The sequence below is a fragment of the Bombina bombina genome, chromosome 5 (assembly GCF_027579735.1).
Source record: "Bombina bombina isolate aBomBom1 chromosome 5, aBomBom1.pri, whole genome shotgun sequence".
NCBI classification, from domain to species: Eukaryota; Metazoa; Chordata; class Amphibia; order Anura; family Bombinatoridae; genus Bombina; species Bombina bombina.
The window spans coordinates 24,925,920-24,952,875 of NC_069503.1; the positions used below are offsets into that span (position 1 = coordinate 24,925,920).

General features: G+C 41.1%; 1 protein-coding gene across 1 annotated transcript in view; it reads right to left on the reverse strand.

Annotated features, from left to right (window-relative positions):
• LOC128659724 (uncharacterized) overlaps positions 1–22,481 on the reverse strand; it is a 61,408-nt gene extending 38,927 nt beyond the window's left edge. Inside the window, exons 1-2 of the mRNA XM_053713303.1 lie at positions 22,394–22,481; positions 20,811–20,903 (exon numbers count right to left, since the gene is read on the reverse strand). Coding sequence (XP_053569278.1) covers positions 20,811–20,903; positions 22,394–22,448 — 148 coding nt within the window. The 5' untranslated portion in view covers positions 22,449–22,481. The remainder of the gene's footprint in view (positions 1–20,810; positions 20,904–22,393) is intronic.
• Positions 22,482–26,956: the final 4,475 nt, after the last annotated feature.

The window sequence follows — 26,956 nt, forward strand, 5'->3', positions numbered from 1 at the left end:
AACTGACTTATGACCATTCGCAAGTCTTAAATATATGCAAATAAGTTGTCTGGAAATACGGATACTACTGACATGGATACTGACACGGATACTGACACAGAAATCTCCAGGTACTGATACAGATACTGACAGAGAAACTGACACAGATACTACTGACATGGATACTGACACAGATACTACTGACACAGATACTACTGACACAGAAATCTCCAAACAGATACTGACACAGAAATATCCAAACAGATACTGACAAAGATACTGACACAGAAATCTCCAGATACTGACACAGAAATCTCCAAACAGATTTCTTGCTGTATCTAGGGTTAGAAATTGCCCACAACAAGGCGCAGAACCTGAATAATAATAATAATAATTAAATAACAAAAAGGTATACACAAATTTATAAATTGTAAAATAAAGTGCAATTGAAATAAGTGTATTAAAAAGAACAAAGATAAGTTCCAAAAAACGGCAACCTTCCTCAATGAAAGAGAGCCAAAGAAGGGGCAAAATAAAAATAACTTTAATATATAAGAAAAAACATTCTTACAAACAATCACTTGATTAAAACAATAAACCATTTACCGGTGTCTAAAGTTAAGATTGATAAATAAAGTGAAAATGATATTTTCGAAAGAAAACTAGGATCAGCCATTCGCTTGACATTGCAAAAAAAGGAAATTTATGCTTACCTGATAAATTTATTTCTTCTACGATATGACGAGTCCACAAATTTCATCCTTACTTGTAGGATATTAACCTCCTGCTAACAGGAAGTGGCAAAGAGCACCAAAGCAGAGCTGTATATATAGCTTCTCCCTTCCCTTCACCTCCAGTCACTCAACCGAAGTTAGGAAGAGAAAGGAAAAGCCAAAGGTGCAGAGGTGACTGAAGTTTAACTAAAATATACCTGTCTCAAAAATGACAGGGTGGGCCGTGGACTCGTCAAATTGTAGAAGAAATCAATTTATCAGGTTAGCATAAATTTCCTTTTCTTCTACAAGATATGACGAGTCCACGGATTTCATCCTTACTTGTGGGATACAATACCAAAGCTACAGGACACGGATGAAAGGGAGGGACAAGACAGGAACCTAAACGGAAGGCACCACTGCTTGAAGAACCTTTCTCCCAAAATAGCCTCAGAAGAAGCAAAAGTATCAAATTTATAAAATTTGGAAAAAGTGTGAAGAGACGACCAAGTTGCAGCCTTGCAAATCTGTTCAACAGAAGCATTGTTTTTAAATGCCCATGAAGAAGCCACAGCCCTAGTAGAATGAGCCGTAATTCTTTCAGGAGGCTGCTGTCCAGCAGTCTCATACGCCAGACGGATGATACTCCTCAGCCTAAAAGAAAGAGAGGTAGCCGTAGCTTTCGGACCCCTACGCTTTCCAGAAAAAACAATGAATAATGAAGATGATTGACGGAAATCCTTAGTCGCCTGCAAGTAAAACTTCAGGGCATGGACCACGTCCAAGTTATGCAACATACGCTCCTTCTTAGAAGAAGGATTAGGACATAATGAAGGAACCACAATTTCCTGATTAATATTCTTATTAGAAACAACCTTAGGAAGGAAACCAGGTTTGGTACGTAAAACCACCTTATCAGAATGGAAGATAAGATAAGGCGAATCACATTGTAATGCTGAAAGCTCCGAAACTCTACGAGCAGAAGAAATAGCAACCAAAAATAAAACTTTCCAAGATAACAACTAAATATCTATGGAATGCATTGGTTCAAACGGAACCCCTTGAAGAACATTAAGAACTAAATTCAAACTCTAGGGTGGAGCAATTGATCTAAACACAGGCTTAATTCTGGTTAGAGCCTGAAGACTAAATGTCTGGAAGATCTGCCAAACGTTTATGCAGTAAAATTGACAAAGCAGAGATTTGTCCCTTTAAGAAACTTGCTGATAACCCTTTCTCCAATCCTTCTTGGAGGAAAGACAGAATCCTAGGCATCCTAACTCTACTCCATGAGTAGCCTTTGGATTCACACCAAACAAGATATTTACGCCATATCTTATGATAGATCTTTCTAGTGACAGGCTTACGTGCCTGAATCAAAGTATCAATGACCGAATCAGAGAACCCCCCGCTTAGATAAAATCAAACGTTCAATCTCCAAGCAGTCAGTTGCAGAGAAACTAGATTTGGGTGTTGGAAGGGTCCCTGAATGAGAAGGTCTTGCCTCAATGGAAGCTTCCACGGCGGCAGAGAGGACATGTCCACTAGATCGGCATACCAAGTCCTGCAAGGCCACACAGGAGCGATTAGAATAACTGAAGCCCTCTCCTGTTTGATACAAGCAATCACCCGGGGTAGGAGAGCAAACGGTGGAAACACATAAGCTAGGTTGAACGACCAAGGCACTGCCAAGGCATCTATCAGTTCGGCCTGAGGATCCCTTGACCTGGATCTGTATCTTGGAAGCTTGGCATTCTGACGATATGCCATCAGATCCAACTCCGGTCTGCCCCATCTGAGGATCAGAGTGGCAAAGACCTCCAGATGGAGTTCCCACTCCCCCGGATGAAACAACTGTCTGCTTAAAAAGTCCGCTTCCCAGTTGTCCACTCCTGGTATGTAGATTGCTGACAGATAACAAGAGTGGGCCTCCGCCCACTGAATTATCTTGGATACTTCTGTCATCGCTAAGGAACTCCTTGTTCCTCCCTGATGATTGATGTAGGCCACAGTCGTGATGTTGTCCGACTGAAAGCGAATGAATTTGGCCGAAGCCAACTGAGGCCACACCTGAAGCACATTGAATATTGCTCTCAATTCCAGAAAATTGATTGGAAGAAGTGACTCTGACTGAGTCCACACCCCCTGAGCCTTCAGGGAATTCCAGACCGCACCCCAACCTAGAAGGCTGGCGTCCATCGTCACTATCACCCATGAGGGTCTGCGGAAGCATGTCCCTTGGGACAGATGATCCTGAGACAACCACCAAAAAAGAGAGTCTCTTGTCTCCTGGTCCAGATCTATCTGAGGAGACAAATTTGCATAATCTCCATTCCACTGTCTGAGCATGCTCAGCTATAGTGGTCTGAGATGAAAACGAGCAAACGGAATTATGTCCATTGCCGCCACCATCAATCCAATTACCTCCATGCACTGGGCCACTGTTGGCCGAGGATTGGACTGAAGGGCTCGGCATGTATTCAGAATCTTTACCTTTCTGACCTCTGTCAAGAATATTTTCATGGCTATGGAATCTATTAGAGTTCCCAGGAAGGGAACCTTGATCTGTGGAATTAATTAACTTTTTTCTAGATTCACCTTCCACCCGTGAGTCCTCAGAAAGGACAGAACCATGTCTGTATGAGACTTTGTCAGATGGTAATACGATGCCTGAATCAGAATATCGTCCAGATAAGGCGCCACTGCAATACCCCGCAGCCTCAGAACCGCCAGAAGGGACCCTAAAACCTCCATGAAGATCCTGGGTGCTGTGGCCAACCCGAAGGGAAGAGCCACGAACTGAAAATGTTTGTCCAGGAAGGCAAACCTTAGGAACTGATGATGATCCTTGTGGATAGGAATATGAAGGTATGCATCCTTCAAGTCCACGGTAATCATATATTGACCATCCTGTATCAATGGTAGAATTGTTCGAATAGTCTCCATTTTGAAGGATGGGACTCTGAGAAACTTGTTTAGACTCTTTAGATCTAAAATGGGTTGAAACGTGTCCTCTTTCTTGGGGACCAAGAAAAGATTTAAGTAAAACCCCTGTCCCTGTTCCTGTCTTGGAACGGGACGAATTACTCCCATAGTATAGAGGTCTTTTACACAACGTAAGAACGTCTCTCTTTTTGTCTGGTCTGCAGACAATCGTGACAGAAGAAACCTCCCCCTTGGGAGAGAACTTTTGAATTCCAGCTGATACCCTTGGGACACAATCTCCAGTGTCCAAGGATCCTGAACATCTTTTACCCAAGCTTGGGCAAAGAGAGAAAGTCTGCCCCCTACTAGATCCGGTCCCGAATCGGGGGCCGCCCCTTCATGATAGCAACAGCGTGCTTCTTGGGTTGTTTACCCTTGTTCCAAGCCTGGTTGGGTCTCCAGACGGATTAGGCCTGAGCAAAATTCCCTTCCTGCTTGGCGGAGGAAGAGGAAGAAGAGGGGACTCCTTTAAAGTTCCGAAATGAACGAAAATTATTTTGTTGACCCCTCAGTTTAGCAGTTCTATCCTGAGGTAGGAGATGACCCTTACCTCCCGTAATGTCAGAAATGATCTCTTTCAAGTCAGGCCCAAATAGGGTTTTCCCCTTGAAAGGAATAGCCAAAAGCTTTAATTTAGATGACACATCACCAAGATTTTAACCATAACGCTCTACGCGCTAAAATAGCAAATTCTGCATTCTTAGCCGCCAACTTGGCAATCTGAAAGGCGGCATCTGAAATAAAAGAATTAGCCATCTTAAGAGCCTTAATTCTATCTAAAATATCCTCTAAAGGAGTCTCAGTCTTAAGGGACTCTTCTATGGCCTCAAATCAGAAGGCCGCCGCAGTGGTAACTGGTACAATGCAGGCCGTTGGTTGTAAGAGGAAACCCTGATGAATAAACAATTTCTTTAGAAGACCCTCCAATTTCTTATCCATAGGGTATTTGAAAGCACAGCTGTCCTCAATAGGAATAGTTGTACGCTTAGCCAAGGTAGATATAGCTCCTTCCACCTTAGAGACTGTTTGTCAAGAGTCCCGAACAGTGTCAGATATGGGATACATCTTCTTGAAATTAGGAGAGGGTGAAAACGGGATACCCGGTCTGTCCCATTCCCTCATAATAATCTCCGAGATTCTCTTAGGAACCGGAAAAACGTCAGTGTAAGCAGGTACCTCTAAGTATTTGTCCATCTTACACAATTTCTCTGGTGGTACCACAATAGGGTCACAGTCATCCAGAGTCGCTAAAACCTCCGGAGGTGTTCAAGCTTAAATTTAAAGGACATGACGACCGAGTCCGTCTGAGGTAACGCACTTCCCGAATCGGAAAGTTCCCCCTCAGACAGAAGTTCCCTGACCCCCAATTCAGATCCCTGTGAGGGTACATCGGAAATAGCTAACAAAGCATCAGAGGACTCAGTATTCACATTGACCTCTGTCCTACTGCGTTTGCCCTGTAACACTGGCAACTTAGATAATACCTCTGTAAGGGTAGTTGGCATAACTGCAGCCATATCCTGCAGAGTAAATGAATTAGACGCGGTTGAAGAACCAGGCGTCGCTTGGGTGGGCTTAAAAGGTTGTGCCGCTTGGGGAGAAGTTAGCGGTATACCTTGATTCTCCTCAGACTGAGAATCATCCTTAGACACATTTTCTTTACATAAAATTTGTGCTTTACATTGTAAGGCCCTCTCAGTACACGAGGGACAAAAAACCAGAGGGGGTTCCACAGTGGCATCTAAACACATAGAGCAAGGAGTCTCCTCCTCAGTGCCAGACATGTTAAACAGACTAGCAATATTAATAATAGTCGTACTTTGCTTAAAATATTGAGCTCTGAATTCAAATTGTATCCGAAAAAGTTAATGCCAAAAAAACTGTACTGCGCCTTTAAATTTTAAAAGCGCAACTATTTTTCTGATATCTGCAAAAACGTGTTTGGAACAATTTTTTTTTATTTTTAAAGTGCCCAAAATATTCTCTTAGTATTGCATCCACTTGCTTAGATATGTAAGAAGACAATATATATCGATTATAACGGGAATTAATTTATTATCTAAATTTGGCCCCTGCCCCCGGAATGCACTTGCTGTAGCCTGATAAGCTTGAAAAACCCTTCCATAGGTTGTAGACAACTTAGGCCCCACCAGAGCCCCAGCCTCTGCTTGCTATGCGATCCGGATGATACTGCGCGAAAATAGGCCCCGCCCACCGTGGGCGTTACTCTAATCCTGACTAGACCCGCATGGGTCGCAAGTAAAAACAACATGCTGACTGTAAGAAAAAACATAAGCCATGTGCCCTCTTGTATACGCAGACAACATTGTAACACTGCACTCCTTCAGGCCAGCAATAAAGTTAACAGCCCTTAAGCAAACCGCAACTCCCAGCGTCCAGCCCAAAATAAGCCTCAAAGGTATATTTACATACTTTGGCAAATAAAATAAAAAGATTTCAGGTACACCATTTCCTTTCATATAGTGCATACTGCTTACCCTTCCCCATATAGGGAACAATGTCAGCCTGTTCTAATGCATCAAGTCTCCCCAGAAACAAATGACTGAACATACCTCAATGCTGCTTGTAGCAAGACACCGTTCTCCACACTGAAGATTTTCTCACACTACCTTCAGCTGTGCTGTGGGAACCATCATGGATCTTAAATAGTGTTTGCTAAGATCATGAACATCAGGGCAGAAAATAAGATGTCTCCACTCCTCTTGGGACGCAATAGACTAATGATTTCCCTGTGAGAAAAATAATACTCACTGGCACCATTTTAAAATAAAAAACTTCTTGATTGAAGAATCTAAACTAGCACCTCACTTTACCTCTTCCTATTACTAATACAGGCAAAGAGAATGACTGGGGGTGGAGGGAAGGGAGGAGCTATATATACAGCTCTGCTGTGGTGCTCTTTGCCACTTCCTGTTAGCAGGAGGTTAATATCCCACAAGTAAGGATGAAATCTGTGGACTCGTCATATCTTGTAGAATAAAAAATTTGCCCCAAAAATGTCTCTAGAATTTTGATAAATACTGGCAACATTATTGACTTCACACATTTTGAACTATTGCGGAAATAATCACGACTTTTTAGGCGCATTTTTTCTGGGCTTGATAAATTTTGCCCTAAGGGTATACAGAGAAAACCGTATGCACAGTCTCTCTCTCACATGCAAACACCTGGTCACAATTTCATCTCCAATATACACACTGACTACATACAAACATACTGATAACCTCACATACATGCACAGAGCAAATGAGCTGCCTGAATTGCATAGGGAACTCTTTTGCTCTAGATCATAGGTCCTGAGGCTGTGTAAGCATCACAGATTTATAACCCGCCTGTCACAGATGCCGGGCTGCAGGGGTTAAGCTCCTACCCCTCCCCCCACCACCTACCCCCTCTTGAATCTCAGCAGTATTGGGCTCCACAGAGCAACAATGATCTCCTAGAGCTCTTATTGACCTTATTTTGTTCTGTGAAACCTGATCTTGAAAGAGCTGGTCTCTGACCGTGTAAGGTACACCCTGTATGGCAGGGTAGTAATTTGCTGTCTACTGCTATTATAAGCCTGATAGCCAATTTACACTAACAATTGCCACACAGTCTCACACAAGACCTGAAATCTATGGATGTTATAATCAGATTTCAAATATGCTCATTGACTGTGGGATGACGATATAGTCATATTAATAAGGCAATACGTAGGTAAAGAGGATTATAGTATGGTGGAATATACAACAATCAGACTCTTATGATGATAAAATATTGCTGGTAGTTCAGAGAATATAAGTTAACAGTAATTGTCTCAGTTCATAACTACATATAACACAAGTGTGGTAAGTTATGTGCACGAGAAATGATAAATATTCAGCAATACTCTTCCAATCTCAGCAAAGCAGGATGCCAATAAATAAATTCAGAGAATAGTATTAGTAGGGTTAAATAGTTAGCATAGGCAGTTCATTTAGTCCATGGCAGCTGGTTAGAATTGGTGATCTTAAGTTGATTATTTTCCAAGCTGACAGAATTCATATGAGGCTTATTTCATGAGAAGCTGTTGCTAATTTCATATATACATATATACAACGTTGACACAGTTTATATTAATAGTAGTTCATATGAGGAATATTTTACGAAGAATGAGATAACTTTTGTAATCAGACCCACAGCGTATAAGCAGAGAGTAGAGTGCAGCAGGTTAAAGCAGTTGTTGTTAAAAAGCTTGAGAAACGCCACATAACATGAAGAAGGTACTGAGTAAGCAGACTATGAATGTTTGCAAAAACAAGCTGGCAATTTGCAGATTACAATGTTTTGATACAGAGTTACCGATATCCGCTGTTCCACCTCAGAGGGAGAGAGTCCGGTGCTGCAGGACAGAGTGAGCAGGTGACGTCAGAACTCACAAGTGAATGCCGAAAGCAGCGGAACACAGTCTGTAGTTTGCTGAAGAAACGGAGTGATCAAACCAACTCCGTTAGAGAGAGGCAGCTGAGGGCTTGCAGGGGTCTTCCAGAAGCACTGGAAGTGTAGACGAAGGAGGCTCGGAATGAGCGCAAAGAGTAGCTCAGCTCGAGGCTAGAATGAGAAGTTGCACTTCCTGTATGAAGACTTCATTACCTAGCAATGAGACCTGAAAGGAGGAGCCTTAAATAGGGCTCCTATACTAGGTCTTAAAGGTACAACGCAGAAGCGTGACAGACCGACACATCGCTCTCAGGCCAGCCGGGCCCCTGGATCTACCGCCCTTCACTAGGCCAGCCCCATGGAACCGCCAGATGGTCACATCAGCTCGGATCCCCTGCCCTCTTCATCCCAGGTAGCTCCAGCGGTCCTTTGTTCCAGAGCTCCGCTATTTGGGAAATTAATGCCTCTTGGGAAGGATCCGAGGTGGGGTGATTTTCAGGGGTGCACTCTCTCAGGAACCAGGGGTCTCGGACCCCCCCTCATTACCCCTTTACCCAATGGCCTGCCCGGTGTACGTTGGGCAAGCCATAACTCCGACTCCCAGCCATGGATTAAGGTGCTTTTTTGATTAAAGCAGCTGGTGGTCAGGGGCTTTCCAATGACACACTAGAAGGGCCGCAGCTCCCCCGGGATCACCCTGAATACACCATCTTTGTACCGCTGAACCCTGGGGGAACAATGGACACAATGAAGGCATTAGTCTGTCTGGAGGGGCAGAATGGCAGGAGATGTTAGGGTCAGATAAGGCATGTTATCAAGATCAGTTGGTTTATAAATGTTGTGTGTGTTCCCTAATAAAATTCTCTTCTTTGTCCACCTGAATACTGGTAAGTCTAGTTATTTGGGTGGGGCCTGGTTCAAAATCTTTATCTTTGCTACATAGTGGCTGGTTCCAGGGGTCGGAAGGACCCGTTGGCGGAACTACCCAGTCGGGGTAGCTGGAGATCCATCACACCGCCCCTTGCACTCACCCATACACACACATTTACATGCTGGCAATCTCTAACACACACATTTACATGCTGGCAATCTCTAACACATGCACGCACACACACACTTACATGCTGGCAATCTTTAACACACACACTTACATGCTGGCAATCTCTAACGCACATGCACATACACTCATGCTGGCAATCTCTAACACACACATGCTGGCAATCACTAACACACACAAGCACACATTGATAGCCCCTAGGGAGGACCAGAGGGGGTGATTGCTGGAAGGGAGCTCCCTTGGGAACCAGGGGTTTTGGACACCCCTACCCCCATAACTTCCCCAGGCTGTAATTTGGACTGTGGCATCTGGGGACCGAGGGCTTTCCAATGACACCCTGGAAGTGACGCCGCTCCCCCGGGATCACCCCGACCTAAGTACTATGGGGACTCTATGGGACTGTGGCTCCTATGGAGGGGCGGGAATGGCGGGAGATCTTCATATCAGATAAGGCTCTAAATGTGTATATATTACCAGTGTGTGTTTCACATTAAATCAGCTCTTGTTTCACCTGAATACTAGTCTGTCTAGTTCTTTGGGTGGGCTCCTGAATACTATTCTGTCTAGTTATTTGGGGGGCCTCGCTATAATCACTTTCTTCGATACATAGCAGTCTGTTCCAGCTATAGGAAGGATCCTTCTGGCGAGCTAAACAGTCGGGGTAGCTGGTATCCAACAGAGGTGGGCTACAATCACTTGGCGGCTACACAGCTGCAGTAGGCTGGGAGGAAGCAGGACCCATTTGGCCGAGCTACCCAGTCGAGGTAGCCGGGGTTCGTCACATTCACACACACTCACATGCTGGCAATCTCTAACACAAACACACTCACTCACTCACATGCTGGCAATCTCTAACACACACACACATACATGCTGGCAATCTCTAACACACACACACACACACACATTCACATGCTGGCAATCTCTAACACACACACACACATTCACATGCTGGCAATCTCTAACACACACATTCACATGCTGGCAATCTCTAACACACACATTCACATGCTGGCAATCTCTAACACACACATTCACATGCTGGCAATCTCTAACACACACATTCACATGCTGGCAATCTCTAACACACACACTCACATGCTGGCAATCTCTAACACACACACTCACATGCTGGCAATCTCTAACACACACATTCTGGCAATCTCTAACACTCAAACACACACATACACTCACATGCTAGCAATCTCTAACACACACACTCACATGCTGGCAATCTCTAACACACACATTCACATACTGGCAATCTCTAAGACACACACACTCACATGCTGGAAATCTCTAACACACACACACACATATGCTGGCAATCTCTAACACACACTCACATGCTGGCAATCTCTAACACACACACACACACACACACATTCTAGCAATCTCTAAAACACACACACACACATTCTGGCAATCTCTAACACACACACTCACATGCTGGCAATCTCTAACACACACATTCACATGCTGGCAATCTCTAACACACACATTCACATGCTGGCAATCTCTAACACACACATTCACATGCTGGCAATCTCTAACACACACACTCACATGCTGGCAATCTCTAACACACACACTCACATGCTGGCAATCTCTAACACACACATTCTGGCAATCTCTAACACTCAAACACACACATACACTCACATGCTAGCAATCTCTAACACACACACTCACATGCTGGCAATCTCTAACACACACACTCACATGCTGGCAATCTCTAACACACACATTCACATACTGGCAATCTCTAAGACACACACACACACTCACATGCTGGAAATCTCTAACACACACACACATATGCTGGCAATCTCTAACACACACTCACATGCTGGCAATCTCTAACACACACACATTCTAGCAATCTCTAAAACACACACACACATTCTGGCAATCTCTAACACACACACTCACATGCTGGCAATCTCTAAAACACACACACACACATTCTGGCAATCTCTAAAACACACACACACACATTCTGGCAATCTCTAACACACACACTCAATTGCTGGCAATCTCTAACACTCAAACACACACATACACTCACATGCTAGCAATCTCTAACACACACACTCACATGCTAGCAATCTCTAACACACACACTCACATGCTGGCAATCTCTAAAACACACACACACACACACACATTCTGGCAATCTCTAACACACACACTCACATGCTGGCAATCTCTAAAACGCACATGATGGCAATCTCTAACACACACACTCACATGCTGGCAATCTCTAACACTCAAACACACACATATACTCAAATACTAGCAATCTCTAACACACACACACACATGCTGGCAATCTCTAACACACACACACATGCTGGCAATCTCTAACACACACACACATGCTGGCAATCTCTAAAACGCACATGCTGGCAATCTCTAACACTCACACACACTCACATGCTGGCAATCTCTAACACTCAAACACACACATATACTCAAATACTAGCAATCTCTAACACACACACACACATGCTGGCAATCTCTAACACACACACACATGCTGGCAATCTCTAACACACACACACATGCTGGCAATCTCTAAAACGCACATGCTGGCAATCTCTAACACTCACACACACTTACATGCTGGCAATCTCTAACACTCAAACACACACATATACTCACATACTAGCAATCTCTAACACACACACTTACATGCTGGCAATCTCTAAAACACACACACACATTCTGGCAATCTCTAACACACACACTCACATGCTGGCAATCTCTAACACACACTCACATGCTAGCAATCTCTAAAACACACACACTTACATGCTGGCAATCTCTAAAACACACACACTTACATGCTGGCAATCTCTAAAACACACTCACATGCTGGCAATCTCTAACACACACTCACATGCTGGCAATCTCTAAAACACACACACTTACATGCTGGAAATCTCTAAAACACACACACACATGCTGGCAATCTCTAACACACACACTCACATGCTGGCAATCTCTAACACACACTCACATGCTGGCAATCTCTAAAACACACACACTCACATGCTGGCAATCTCTAACACACACACTCACATGCTGGCAATCTCTAACACATAACAACATGCTGGCAATCTCTAACACACACACTCACATGATGGCAATCTCTAACACACACACTCACATGCTGGCAATCTCTAACACATAACAACATGCTGGCAATCTCTAACACACACACTCACATGCTCTCACATGCTGGCAATCTCTAAAACACACACATGCTGGCAATCTCTAAAACACACATTTTGGCAATCTCTAACACATACACACACATGCTAGCAATCTCTAACACACACACTCACATGCTGGCAATCTCTAACACATAACAACATGCTGGCAGTCTTTCTCGCACACACAGTCAATCTGAGATAAACACACATAGCAACAGGCTGACAGTCTCTCTCTCACACACACACACACAGTCACACAGTCTATCTGAGATAAACACACATAACCACATACTGACAGTCTCTCACACACACACACAGTCACACAGTCTCTATGAGATAAACACACATAACCACATACTGACAGTCTCTCTCACACACACACAGTCACACAGTCTCTATGAGATAAACACACATAACCACATGCTGACAGTCTCTCACACACAGTCTATCTGAGATAAACACACGTAACTACATGCTGGCAGTCTCTCTCACACACACACAGTCTCTCTGAGATAAACACACATAACAACATGCTGGCAGTCTCTCTCACACACACACAGTCTCTCTGAGATAAACACACATAACAACATGCTGGCAGTCTTTCTTGCACACACACAGTCACAAAGTCTCTCTGAGATAAACACACATAACAACATACTGACAGTCTCTCTCACACACACAGTCACACAGTCTCTCTGCGATAAACACACATAACAACATGCTGGCAGTCTTTCTCGCACACACAGTCACACAGTCTCTCTGATATAAACACACATAGCAACAGGCTGACAGTCTCTCTCTCACACACACACACACAGTCACTCTGAGATAAACACACATAATCACATGCGGAGAGTCTCTCTCGCACACACACAGTCACACAGTCTATCTGAGATAAACACACATAACCACATACTAACAGTCTCTCACACACACACACAGTGACACAGTCTCTCTGAGATAAACACACATAACAACATGCTGGCAGTCTCTCTCTCACACACACACAGTCTATCTGAGATAAACACACATAACAACATGCTGACAGTCTCTCTCTCACACACACAGTCACACAGTCTCTCTGAGATAAACACACATAACAACATGCTGGCAGTCTCTCTCACACACACAGTCACACAGTCTCTCTGAGATAAACACACATAACAACATGCTGGCAGTCTCTCTCACACACACACAGTCTATCTGAGATAAACACACATAACAACATGCTGGCAGTCTCTCTCACACACACACAGTCTGAGATAAACACACATAACAACATGCTGACAGTCTCTCTCACACACACAGTCACACAGTCTCTCTGCGATAAACACACATAACAACATGCTGGCAGTCTTTCTCGCACACACAGTCACACAGTCTCTCTGATATAAACACACATAGCAACAGGCTGACAGTCTCTCTCTCACACACACACACACACAGTCACTCTGAGATAAACACACATAACCACATACTGACAGTCTCTCACACACACACACAGTCACACAGTCTCTCTGAGATAAACACACATAACAACATGCTGGCAGTCTCTCTCTCACACACACAGTCACACAGTCTATCTGAGATAAACACACATAACCACATACTGACAGTCTCTCACACACACACACACACAGTCACACAGTCTCTCTGAGATAAACACACATAACAACATGCTGGCAGTCTCTCTCTCACACACACACAGTCTATCTGAGATAAACACACATAACAACATGCTGGCAGTCTCTCTCTCACACACACAGTCTATCTGAGATAAACACACATAACAACATGCTGGCAGTCTCTCACACACACACACAGTCTATCTGAGATAAACACACATAACAACATGCTGGCAGTCTCTCACACACACACACAGTCTATCTGAGATAAACACACATAACAACATGCTGGCAGTCTCTCTCACACACACACACACACAGTCTGAGATAAACACACATAACAACATGCTGGCAGTCTCTCTCACACACACACAGTCTGAGATAAACACACATAACAACATGCTGGCAGTCTCTCTCACACACACAGTCTGAGATAAACACACATAACAACATGCTGGCAGTCTCTCACACACACACACAGTCTATCTGAGATAAACACACATAACAACATGCTGGCAGTTTCTCTCACACACACACAGTCTGAGATAAACACACATAACAACATGCTGGCAGTCTCACACACACACACACAGTCTATCTGAGATAAACACACATAACAACATGCTGGCAGTCTCACACACACACACACACACACACACAGTCTATCTGAGATAAACACACATAACAACATGCTGGCAGTTTCTCACACACACACACAGTCTGAGATAAACACACATAACAACATGCTGGCAGTCTCTCACACACACATACACACAGTCACACACACACAGTCTGAGATAAACACACATAACAACATGCTGGCAGTCTCTCACACACACACACAGTCACACATTCTATCTGAGATAAACACACATAACAACATGCTGACAGTCTCTCTCTCACACACAGTCACACAGTCTCTATGAGAAAAACACACATAACAACATGCTGACAGTCTCTCTCTCACACACAGTCACACAGTCTCTCTGAGATAAACACACATAACAACATGCTGACAGACTCTCTCTCACACACAGTCACACATTCTATCTGAGATAAACACACATAACAACATGCTGACAGTCTCTCTCTCACACACACATTCACACAGTCTCTATGAGAAAAACACACATAACATCGGCAGAAAGGTCAAAAAACAAAAGAAGAAGGCGGCTCCATAGTGCACAATCAATAGTTCATTCAGGCCCTGAACGCAGATACTTGAGAAGTGTCACAATTGCCTTCTGGACTCTTAAAAGTCATCCAGACAACTTCCTCCGGTAATATTGTCCAAGATGCAGTGCGAATTGAACAATCCTTGTCCAATTGTCATGCAGAGATCTTTAGAGCCAAGTAGACAGCCCCACTATAATAGCCTCTGTGCGGTGTGTAGCCCAAGAGGTAAATCAGTTATGTTCTAATATAAATTAATTAACTAAATCAGTTATGTTCTAGTATAAATGTTGGCTATGTAATAAAAAGTCGTGGATCCCAGTCTGTTTAGAAATATTAAAAAGACTTTAATATTGTACACAACGTTTCTCGATCCAACACGACCGTTTCATCAGGTGCATAAACATACAATACATTATCCACGACTTGTAAATCCTAAAACGGCCTCCTCTAAATGCATATGCGCGAAGGTTTGCCACGTTCTAAGTATAAACATCGCTTCTCAATCTCAACTTCCATTGGTCCTTATTATACCAATCATAAAGAAATAACCTCTACCAGCCTCCTAGTGTCATATGACATAGTGCTGGAAGACAATGCTGGCCTATCATTATCAATCTAGGGGGCGTGATTGACTTATGTAAATTTCCTCATTTACCATATGATTGTCAATATTGTGTATACATTGCTTTGCCAGCATGTCTTACTTAATAGATCGCCTTTTGATATACGTCTAAAGCGTGCCATATACACTACGTGCCCCTATTATAAAATGCGATTGCGATTATAACGAATCAAATTGTCCTCAAATGTCACAGAACTACAACCTTGGCCTTTAGCACTAGCAAGAGTCTAACATGACACAACTAATTTCTATGAAAAAAACCTAAAACCAAGCCGTTCATATAAAAACATAAAATCTATTAGGATGTTAAAAAATGGCATATATCTATAATTTATATGCCATGTGTTCCCTAATCTATTCTCAACAATAGTTGTATATACACATACATATTAAATTTATATATATATTCATAAAGACTACCTTATTCTTATAGTAATACTCTGTCACCTAAGTGATGATCTTGCCACAAGGTAAATATATTTGTGTTCATCTAAATTCTTTTACCTATGTCCTACTTGATCATTTTAGTGATAAATATAACCAGAAGATACCAATTTATATTGCTCTATAGGAATGCATGGAGTATCTGCAGCTCTAAAATGGTATCTTATCTTGCATTGTATTTACCCTATAAAGAACCTAGTTATAACCTAACCAGCTAAGCTGATTGTAGTTTGTGCTCCAATTGGAGGTGGTGATCATCAGTATACCTATAAAGAACTGGAATGTGTATATACTGGAGGTATTTGGTGTCTCCCGCTAAATGCTAAACTGACATCTAGCAATGTGTCTTCCCCTGTAATTGACCTACTTCTAAATAATCCAAATAATGAAAGTTATGAAAATATTTTTTGACTACCCAGTGATGAAAGTTACTTAAGTAATGATGCTAATAATGTAACTACCCAAGTGGTCATCAATTGAAAGCCGCCATATCAATATGCTCATTTAAGCCCAAGGGAGACAAGGACCTAAGTTTCTATTTCCAAAATGTCTCCCTTTGTCTCAAATGAACATATCTGTTTCTACCCCATTTGGAATTAACCTGTTCTAATGGAAACATACTAAAACTGTTAGTTAGGCCAGAATGACATAGATTCACATGTCTGGGGACGCTATGATTTTTTATTGCGTTCTTAATATTTTGATTATGTTCCCCCCCATCTTTTTTTGAGGGGCCTTGACGTTCTCCCCATGTATTGGATTCCACAACTGCATTCCAGCATATACACCACAAAAGAAGAATCACAAGTAAAATGAGACTTAATCTCGAATTTCTCTTTACTCGCGAAAGAAACAAAATACGTTATTTTGCCTGTAGTGTATGCACAAAGACCACAATTGTGTCAATTACTTTTGTAAAATCCTGGTTTCCCTAAAAATGAACTCAGATTGCTATTTTTGCTCCTAGTTCTTGAACTATATGATTTCATTACCACTTTACTACTTGTCTATTCTTTAAAGTTGGTGCTCTTCTAAAAGTACAAATGGGGTCTTGACTTATAGTATCTTTAAGTAATGGGTCTCCCAGTGAAACAAACCAATGCTTTTTAAAAATGTTCCTGATCTCCTTGTGATTATTACTGAATTGAGTAATAAATCTTATATTCTTCTTTTTATTGTTTGTATTATTGTTTCCCCCTGCTTGCTCATCCAAATGATTACCTGGCATACTTGTTGATTCATTATTTAAAAAAAAAAATATCTGTTCTACATTTATTTCTAGCCCTCAGATAGCTGGCTTCTATAAGATCACTGGGATATTGTTTCTCTAAGAATCTCTTTTCAAAAATTTTGGGTTGATCTTCATATATATCCATATGGGTGTAATTTTTGCGTATCCTACAGAATTGGTTTTACGGAATGTTACTTTTCCATGGTTTATGATGATTACTTTTATAATTTAGATAACGGTTAGTGTCTACTGATTTGAAAAATGTTTTAGTGATGATACAACCTTCCTTGTCCCATTCCAAAATCAAATCCAAAAAATCAATGCTACTCTGTTCAATTTTGGATGTGAAATTTAAACCCATTGTGTTATTTAAAAATTCCACAAAATCCAATGCATCTGTCTTTTTTCCCTCCCATTATAAATAAAAGATCATCGATAAAACGGCCATAGAAGACCAGACTCACCCCATGGGTGGAGGGTTATATGTATCTCTCCTCAAATACACCCATAAATAAGTTGGCAAAACTTGGGGCGAATCTGGTTCCCATGGCCATTCCTTTCACTTGGAGGAAAAATTGTTCCTGGTAAACAAAATAATTATGTTTTAATACAAATGATATAGACTCCAATAAAAAATTCCTCTGCTTATCGGGCATGTATATATCTCTTTTCAGAAAAATCTCAATCACCTCTAAAACTCGTGGGAGATATTAGAATATAATGATGAGACATCACAGGTAAGCAAAAGAAGTTTCCTATTATTCTTCTTAATAGTAGACAATTTAGATATGAGATCAGGGGCATCTTTAATGTAAGATGGCAACATTACTACCGATTTTTTCAAGAATTGGTCAACATATTCTGACAAATTACATGTTAAATTGCCAATCCCCAAAATAATCGGTCTCCCTGGGGGTTCGGTGACAGATTTGTGTATCTTTGGAAGGTGATAATAATATGCAAGGTTAGGTGTATATGGAGTAAAATATTCTCTTTCTTTTTTTCGTGAGTATCCCCTCTAACCAACCTGTGTCTACCATTTTGATAGTTAGCTAAAAAATTATTTGTGGGATTGAATGTTAATTTTTTGGAGTATTCAGTATGTATGAGTATCCTATTCACCTCTTTCAAATAATCAACCATGTTTTGCACCACTATAGCCCCTCCCTTATCAGCTTGTCTGATAACCAGATCTTTATTGGCCGCAAGTTTGGACAAAGCTTTAATTTCATAATTATTTAGATTGGATTTTTTAACATTACCCATTGGTAGATTTCCAAAGTCCTGCACTGCACAAGATTTTGGAATAATTGTATACTATATCCCTTGGTGGGGGAGATTAAAGTTAGATTTAGATACTAAATCTGAGTGTATATAATTATCAAATAGATCCTCACACAAGGTGTCAGGTTCATAAAAGATCATTTCTGTTGTTGGTCTATCTACCATGTCATCTAAAAGGATGGGTAAATGACCCATACCTTTTAATTTTTTTATCACAGAAATATCTCTGAATTGACAATTTCCGCACAAATTTGTTTAAATCAACAAACAATTCAAATAAATTATGATTATTTGAGAGGCAAAAGGAAAGGTCTCCAATCAAAACACAGACTTCCTCATTCGTGAGAACATGACTGGATAAATTATATATGCCTTCTCTCATTCGTTTAAGTTTCTCCTTTTTGGATGACTTAGCTCGCACTCTGCTGCCACATTTGCATATGAACTTTTCTTTGTAGGTGTGATTACTTGTTCTCTCACTAGGACTCTGTCCAATTGTTTCAAGCGTATAGGGGTATGTCTTAGATGTGGTGGATTGTGATTTGGTTTTTGATTGAATTTAAAAACCTGAGGTTTATGTTGTAATTGTCTATTCTCATGGCGTCTGTGTGTGTAACCTGTGTTTCTATTCTCTGGAAAACATCTTGGACTATCCCTATTTCCTCCCTGGTCAAGTGGTTCTTGTCTCACATCATGGTACTCCTTAGGTCTATAATAATCATCTTTATATCCAAAGTCACTCCTCTCACTAGTTCCTTGGTCAGACTTATAGTTATAATGAAAGTTCAGTATATACGAATTGTTTCTATGTTCCTGTTGTTTATAAACCCAAGAATGATGGTCATATTGTCTATATTGAATGGGGGAATAATTCTGATGTGCAACCCAACTTTTCTTATTATTCACCACGTTTTTCTTTTTTGTCTTTCAGTTCACATAACTACATGCTGACAATCTCTCTCTCTAACACACACACACACACACACACAGTCTCTCAGAGATAAACACACGTAACCATATGCTGACAGTCTCTCTCACACACATACAGTCACACAGTCTCTCAGAGATAAACACATATGACCACATGCTGACAGTCTCTCTGGCGCACACACAGTCACACATTCTCTCAGAGATACACACATAACCACATACTGACAGTCTCTCTCTCACACAAAAACACAGTAACACAGTCTCTCAGAGATAAACACACATAACCACATGCTGGCAGTCTCACACACACCCAGTCACACAGTCTCTCAGAGATAAACACACATAACCACATGCTGGCAGTCTCACACACACACAGTCACACAGTTTCTCTGAGATAAACACACATAACCACATGCTGACAGTCTCTCTCTCTCACACACACACACACACAGTCACACAGTCTCTCAGAGATAAACACACATAACCACATGCTGACAGTCTCTCTCTCTCTCACACACACACACAATCACACAGTCTCTCAGAGATAAACACACATAACCACATGCTGACAGTCTCTCTCTCTCTCTCTCTCTCTCTCTCACACACACACACAATCACACAGTCTCTCAGAGATAAACACACATAACCACATGCTGACAGTCTCTCTCGCACACACACACAGTCACACAGTCTCTCTGAGATAAACACACATAACCACATACCGACAGTCTCTCTCACACACACACACACAGTCACACAGTCTCTCAGAGATAAACACACATAACCACATGCTGACAGTCTCTCTCACACACACACAGTCACACAGTCTCTCAGAGATAAACACACATAACCACATGCTGACAGTCTCTCTCACACACACACACACAGTCACACAGTCTCTCAGAGATAAACACACATAACCACATGCTGACAGTCTCTCTCACACACACACACAGTCACACAGTTTCTCTGAGATAAACACACATAACCACATGCTGACAGTCTCTCTAACACACACACACAAACAGTCTCTCTGAGATAAACACACATAACCACATGCTTAGTCTCTAACATACATTTTGTCCACTAGAAAAAGATATATATATATATATGTATATACTCACGGTCAACAGGAAATGTATCAACTTCAGTCTTTATGATGGTCAGATGATCCTCAATGTGTGGCTCCGCATTCTCTAACGTCACCTCTAAACTGTCTGAAGGAACCAATGAAAAACCAGATGACAAGCAATACGGTAATTAATTATAACAGGCAGTGGGAGATCATCAAATAATAGGTCACTAAAGTTTTATATCTATTGTGGAAAACAACTTTACCGGATTTGTGAGGAATGAGGAGGGTTACTGTACAAGATCTGAGATAGGTGAGGAATGAGGAGGGTTACTGTACTAGATCTGAGATATGTGAGGAATGAGGATGGTTACTGTACTAGATCTGAGATAGGTGAGGAATGAGGAGGGTTACTGTACCGGATCTGTAATATGTGAGGAATGAGGAGGGTTACTGTACCGGATCTGTGATATGTGAGGAATGAGGAGGGTCACTGTACCGGATCTGTTATATGTAAGGAATGAGGAGGGTTACTGTACTAGATCTGAGATAGGTGAGGAATGAGGAGGGTTACTGTACTAGATCTGTGATATGAGAGGAATGAGGAGGGTTACTGTACCAGATCTGTTATATGTAAGGAATGAGGAGGGTTACTGTACTAGATCTGAGATATGTGAGGAATGAGGAGGGTTACTGTACTAGATCTGAGATAGGTGAGGAATAAGGAGGGTTACTGTACTAGATAGATCTGTGATATGTGAGGAATGAGGAGGGTTACTGTACCGGATCTGTTATATGTAAGGAATGAGGAGGGTTACTGTACTAGATCTGAGATATGTGAGGAATGAGGAGGGTTACTGTACTAGATCTGAGATAGGTGAGGAATAAGGAGGGTTACTGTACTAGATAGATCTGTGATATGTGAGGAATGAGGAGGGTTACTGTACCAGATCTGTGATATGTGAGGAATAAGGAGGGTTACTGTAACTGATCTGTGATATGTGAGGAATGAGAAGGGTTACTGTACCGGATCTGTGATATGTGAGGAATGAGGAGGGTTACTGTACCGGATCTGTGATATGTGAGGAATGAGAAGGGTTACTGTACCGGATCTGTGATATGTGAGGAATGAGGAGGGTTACTGTACTGGATCTGTGATATGTGAGGAATGAGGAGGGTTACTGTACCAGATCTGTGATATGTGAGGGATGAGGAGGGTTACTGTACCGGATCTGTGATATGTGAGGAATGGGGAGGGTTACTGTACCGGATCTGTGATAGGTGAGGAATGAGGAGGGTTACTGTACCGGATCTGTGATATGTGAGGAATGAGGAGGGTTACTGTACTGGATCTGTGATATGTGAGGAATGAGGAGGGTTACTGTACCAGATCTGTGATAGGTGAGGAATGAGGAGGGTTACTGTACCGGATCTGTGATAGGTGAGGAATGAGGAGGGTTACTGTACCGGATCTGTGATATGTGAGGAATGAGGAGGGTTACTGTACCGGATCTGTGATATGTGAGGAATGAGGAGGGTTACTTTACCGGATCTGGGATATCACAAATTAGACAACTAGAAGCAGTAAGATCAGGGCCCTGTTAGAGTCACGTGTTACGTTTAGAAGATTCTCACCAGCTGATGTAACACCTTCAGTCTTTATTGTAGTCTCATAATCTGCAGTGTCCATCTTCTCTTCCTCTCTCTCTGGTAGATTTACTGGAAATCCTGCGCAAATAGACATAGGAAGCCGTTATTTATATCTAACAGCGGGGGGGGGGTAACTTTGCTAAATTTCCCGATAATAATAAAATAAAAAGAGGGAACTCAGTCCTTTTCAAATGAGATACCACTTCTTTTAATTCTTGACTGTATAAAAATGAAATTTATATTTTTAGATATAACATTTTTATTTATAGCTGCTGCAGGAACAGCATTTCAACCATCTGATCTCTCTCTCCCCATCCCCCTGAGAGCTTGACATCAGCTGCTGTCCCTTGTTTACATAGCTCTTCTATAGTCGATACTATGTTATTTTCAATATAGGTCGAGTAGTCAACATTCAAAGGCAGCTATTTCACATAAGATAGAGGTAAAGGCAGTATGTGTATAACTATGTGCTCCAGGAGGTAAAATGCATAATTGGAGCACATTAAACATGAGATAAATTTATAGTAAACTGTACATTTTAAATCATCTACATATTCTCCTGTATCTCTTACTTCCTTTATGTCTGTGTTATTATGTTGCTGATTTATTAAATTATCTAAAGACAAAACTCAGTAAAAAATATAATTTACAGTGTAGAGGTTTTGGATTTACAAGTATAAAACAATGGGAAATGCATTTATAGCTATTTTGTGTTTATTTTTTAATAAAAATGTCACTATAAAAGGACCTACTAAAAGTTACAGATAAGTGGATGGAACTGTGTGTCACCTATACTAGATGGTCCATATTCTGTTCCTCAACAATATATACTTATGTCAGGGTCTGTGAATATGGTTTATGCCAAGGACAAATGTAAACCAACGAAAATGAATCCTTCATTAGAGTCCTAAAAAAATTTTTTTTTTCTTTTGACTTTTACAGAATATTTTACAAATGTGTTTATTTGAAAGACTAAGAGGTTGTAAATAGGTGTAATTATAGATTATTATGTGACTGCAAATTCTAGATTCCCCAGTAAGAGAAGGGTTAACTATAACTGGTCATGAAGCCTTATGAGGACGATATGGGTGGCTTAAAAAATTGCAAACGATACAGTAGTAAAATATCCATGAGGGAGATATTTATTATTTTAAAAGCAACTCTAAAGTCATTCCTTAACCCTCTTCATGCCGAGGCTAAGTTCATATGTCAACACTTGCATGAGGAATTAAATAAAGTGATTGTCGATGTGATTACGTGATTTCAAGGCTGTGATCAGATCATGCGTGACTGCTTTTGCCTAAAAGGAGGAAGCTTTGTAATGCCATAAATGGCAGGACGTTCCATGCCGTGCTAACGGCGTTAAAGCCCAGCGCTGATAGGACATCATGGAATGTCCTAATGGCATAAATTGGTTAATACATCCATTTTTATACATCAGCAGTTAAAGGGACACTAAATAAATCTTAGACAGAATTATATATTCAAAGCAAAGATTAACCTGAAAATAATATTTTTTTATAATATTATTTGTTTTTTAATAATTAAAAATAAGTGTAATGTTTTAATGAACAAAGAGCAATGAGCGTTGCCATGTTGTAACCTAGTTAAATGAGTCTTTGGCTTGTGCAAACAAGCAAGTTTAATAAAGCAGTCTGGAGTAGGCATGGGAAAAAGTTTGGATTCGTCATTCTTTTGCTAAACAAATTCTGAATATGGTCGCAGGCAGCAACATTCGCCTGTTGTATGTGCAAAATAAATGCTGAATCTGAATTTTCTCTCTTGCCTAGTCTGGAGTCTGTAATTCCACTCTTAACAAAGATTAGAAAGCCCACAATTTACAGGGTTAAATTATAGGAAGAGAGGACAAAATACATAATGAAAGTACAGTTGTGCGCTTAAGTTTACATACCCTGGCAGAATTTATGTTTTTCTCCATTTTTCAAAGAATATAAAAGATAACACAATAACTTTTCTTTCACTCATGGGTAGTGTTTGGCTGAAGCCATTTATTATCAATCAACTGTGTTTACTCTTCTGAAATCATAATGACAACAGAAACTACCCAAATGATCCTGATCAAAAGTTTACATACCCCAGTTCTTAATACCGTGTATTGCCCCCTTTAACATCAATGACAGCTTGAAGTCTTTTGTGGTATTTGTGGATGAGGCTCTTTATCTTCTCAGGTGGTAAAGCTGCCTATTCTTCCTGGCAAAAAGCCTCTAGTTCCTGTAAATTATTGGGCTGTCTTGCATGAACTGCACGTTTGAGATCTCCCCAGAGTGGCTCAATGATATTGAGGTCAGGAGACTGAGATGGCCACTCCAGAGCCTTCACTTTATTCTGCTGTAGCCAATGACAAGTTGACTTGGTCTTGTGTTTAGGATCATTGTCATGTTGGAATGTCCAAGTACGTCCCATGCGCAGCTTCGGGACTGATGAATGCAAATTTTCCTCCAGTATTTTTTGATAACATACTGCATTCATCTTGCCATCAATTCTGACCAAATTTTCTGTGCCTTTGTAGCTCACACATCCCCAAAACATCAGCGATCCACCTCCGTGTTTCACAGCAGGAATGGTGTCCCTTAATCATAGGCCTTGTTGACTCCTCTCCAAATATAGCGTTTATGGTTGTGGCCAAAAAGCTAAATTTTGGTCTCATCACTCCAAATAACTTTGTGCCAGAAGGTTTGAGGCTTGTCTCTGTGCTGTTTGGCGTATTGTAAGCGGGATACTTTGTGGCATTTGTGTAGTAATGGCTTTCTTCTGGAGACTCGACCATGCAGCCCATATTTCTTCATGTGCCTCCTTATTGGGCATCTTGAAACAGCCACACCACATGTTTTCAGAGAGTCCTTTATTTCACCTGAAGTTATTTGTGGGTTTTTCTTTGCATCCCGAACAATTCTCCTGGAAGTTGTGGCTGAAATTTTAGTTGATCTACCTGACCGTGGTTTGGTTTCAACAGAACCCCTCATTTTCCACTTCTTGACTAGTGTTTGAACACTGCTGAGTCCAGAAACTCATTGACCTTTTATACACACACACTAATTACAAGCAAACAGATCACAGGTTAGGATGGTTACCTTTAATAGCTATTCAAACCCCTTTGTGTCAACTTGTGTACATGTTATCAGGCCAAAATCACCAGGGTAGGTAAACTTTTGATCAGGGTCATTTGAGTAGTTTCTGTTGTAATTATGATTTAAAAAGAGTAAACCCAGTTGAATGATAATAAATGGCTTCAGCCAAACACTAACCATGAGTGAAAAAAGTTATTGTGTTATCATTCATATTCTCTGAAAAATGGCCAAGAAATCATACATTCTGCCAGGGTATGTAAACTTATGAGCACAACTGTATATTGCAAAGCTTTTTTCACTACTTAAAATTAAATATATTAAATTACAGTCTCAGCATGACTATTGTACCATTAATAGTATTATAAAATATCTGCAGATAAAATAATATATGCTTTAAAGACCTTTAAAACTGAAACATTTGCATTGTTTTACAATCTAGGTATATAGGCAGGGGCGGAACTACAGGGGATGCAGAGGTCGCAACTGTGACTGGGCCCCTGAGGGTGGGGGTCCAGCTTAAAATGTATTTATTTTTTTAAATAAAAAATGTTGACCTGTACTGGTGGGTTAAACAGTGTCACAATATACAGTAATAGTGGGTCAGACCATCTCACAGACTGTGGGCACAGGGTACCTCCTTTTGCAGACATGTAATCTGATTCACATTTTTTTTTTCTGTGTTAAATGTAAAAATAAAAAATAAAAAAATCAAATTCACCTATTTTTTTTTTTTTTGGGGGGGGGGGGGGTAGGGGGCCCTTCTTAGATTCTTGCACCTAGGCCCTGTGGTTTCTAGTTACGCCTCTGACTATATCATCCAAATACATAATTAGACAAAACATAACAAGGTTATGAGTATCTTCATCACTTATGTGAATGTTACTGATGACAGGTGATAAAGTCTAAGTATTGTCCGTGACCTACAAAGTCCAAGTATTGTCTGTGATCTTCCAAAGTCCAAGTATTGTCCATGACCTTCCTAAGTCCAAGTATTGTCCATGACCTTCCTAAGTCCAAGTATTGTCCATGACCTTCCAAAGTCCAAGTATTGTCCGTGACCTTCCAAAGTCCAAGTATTGTCCGTGACCTTCCAAAGTCCAAGTATTGTCCATGACCTTCCAAAGTCCAAGTATTGTCCATGACCTTCCAAAGTCCAAGTATTGTCCATGACCTTCCAAAGTCCAAGTATTGTCCATGACCTTCCAAAGTCTAAGTATCGTCCGTGACCTTCCAAAGTCCAAGTATTGTCCATGACCTTCCAAAGTCCAAGTATTGTCCATGACCTTCCTAAGTCCAAGTATCGTATGTGACCTTCCAAAGTCCAAGTATTGTCCATGACCTTCCTAAGTCCAAGTATTGTCTGTGACCTTCTAAGTCTAAGTATTATCCGTGGCCTTCTAAGTCTAAGTATTGTCTGTCACCTTACAAAGTCCAAGTATCGTCCGTGACCTTCCAAAGT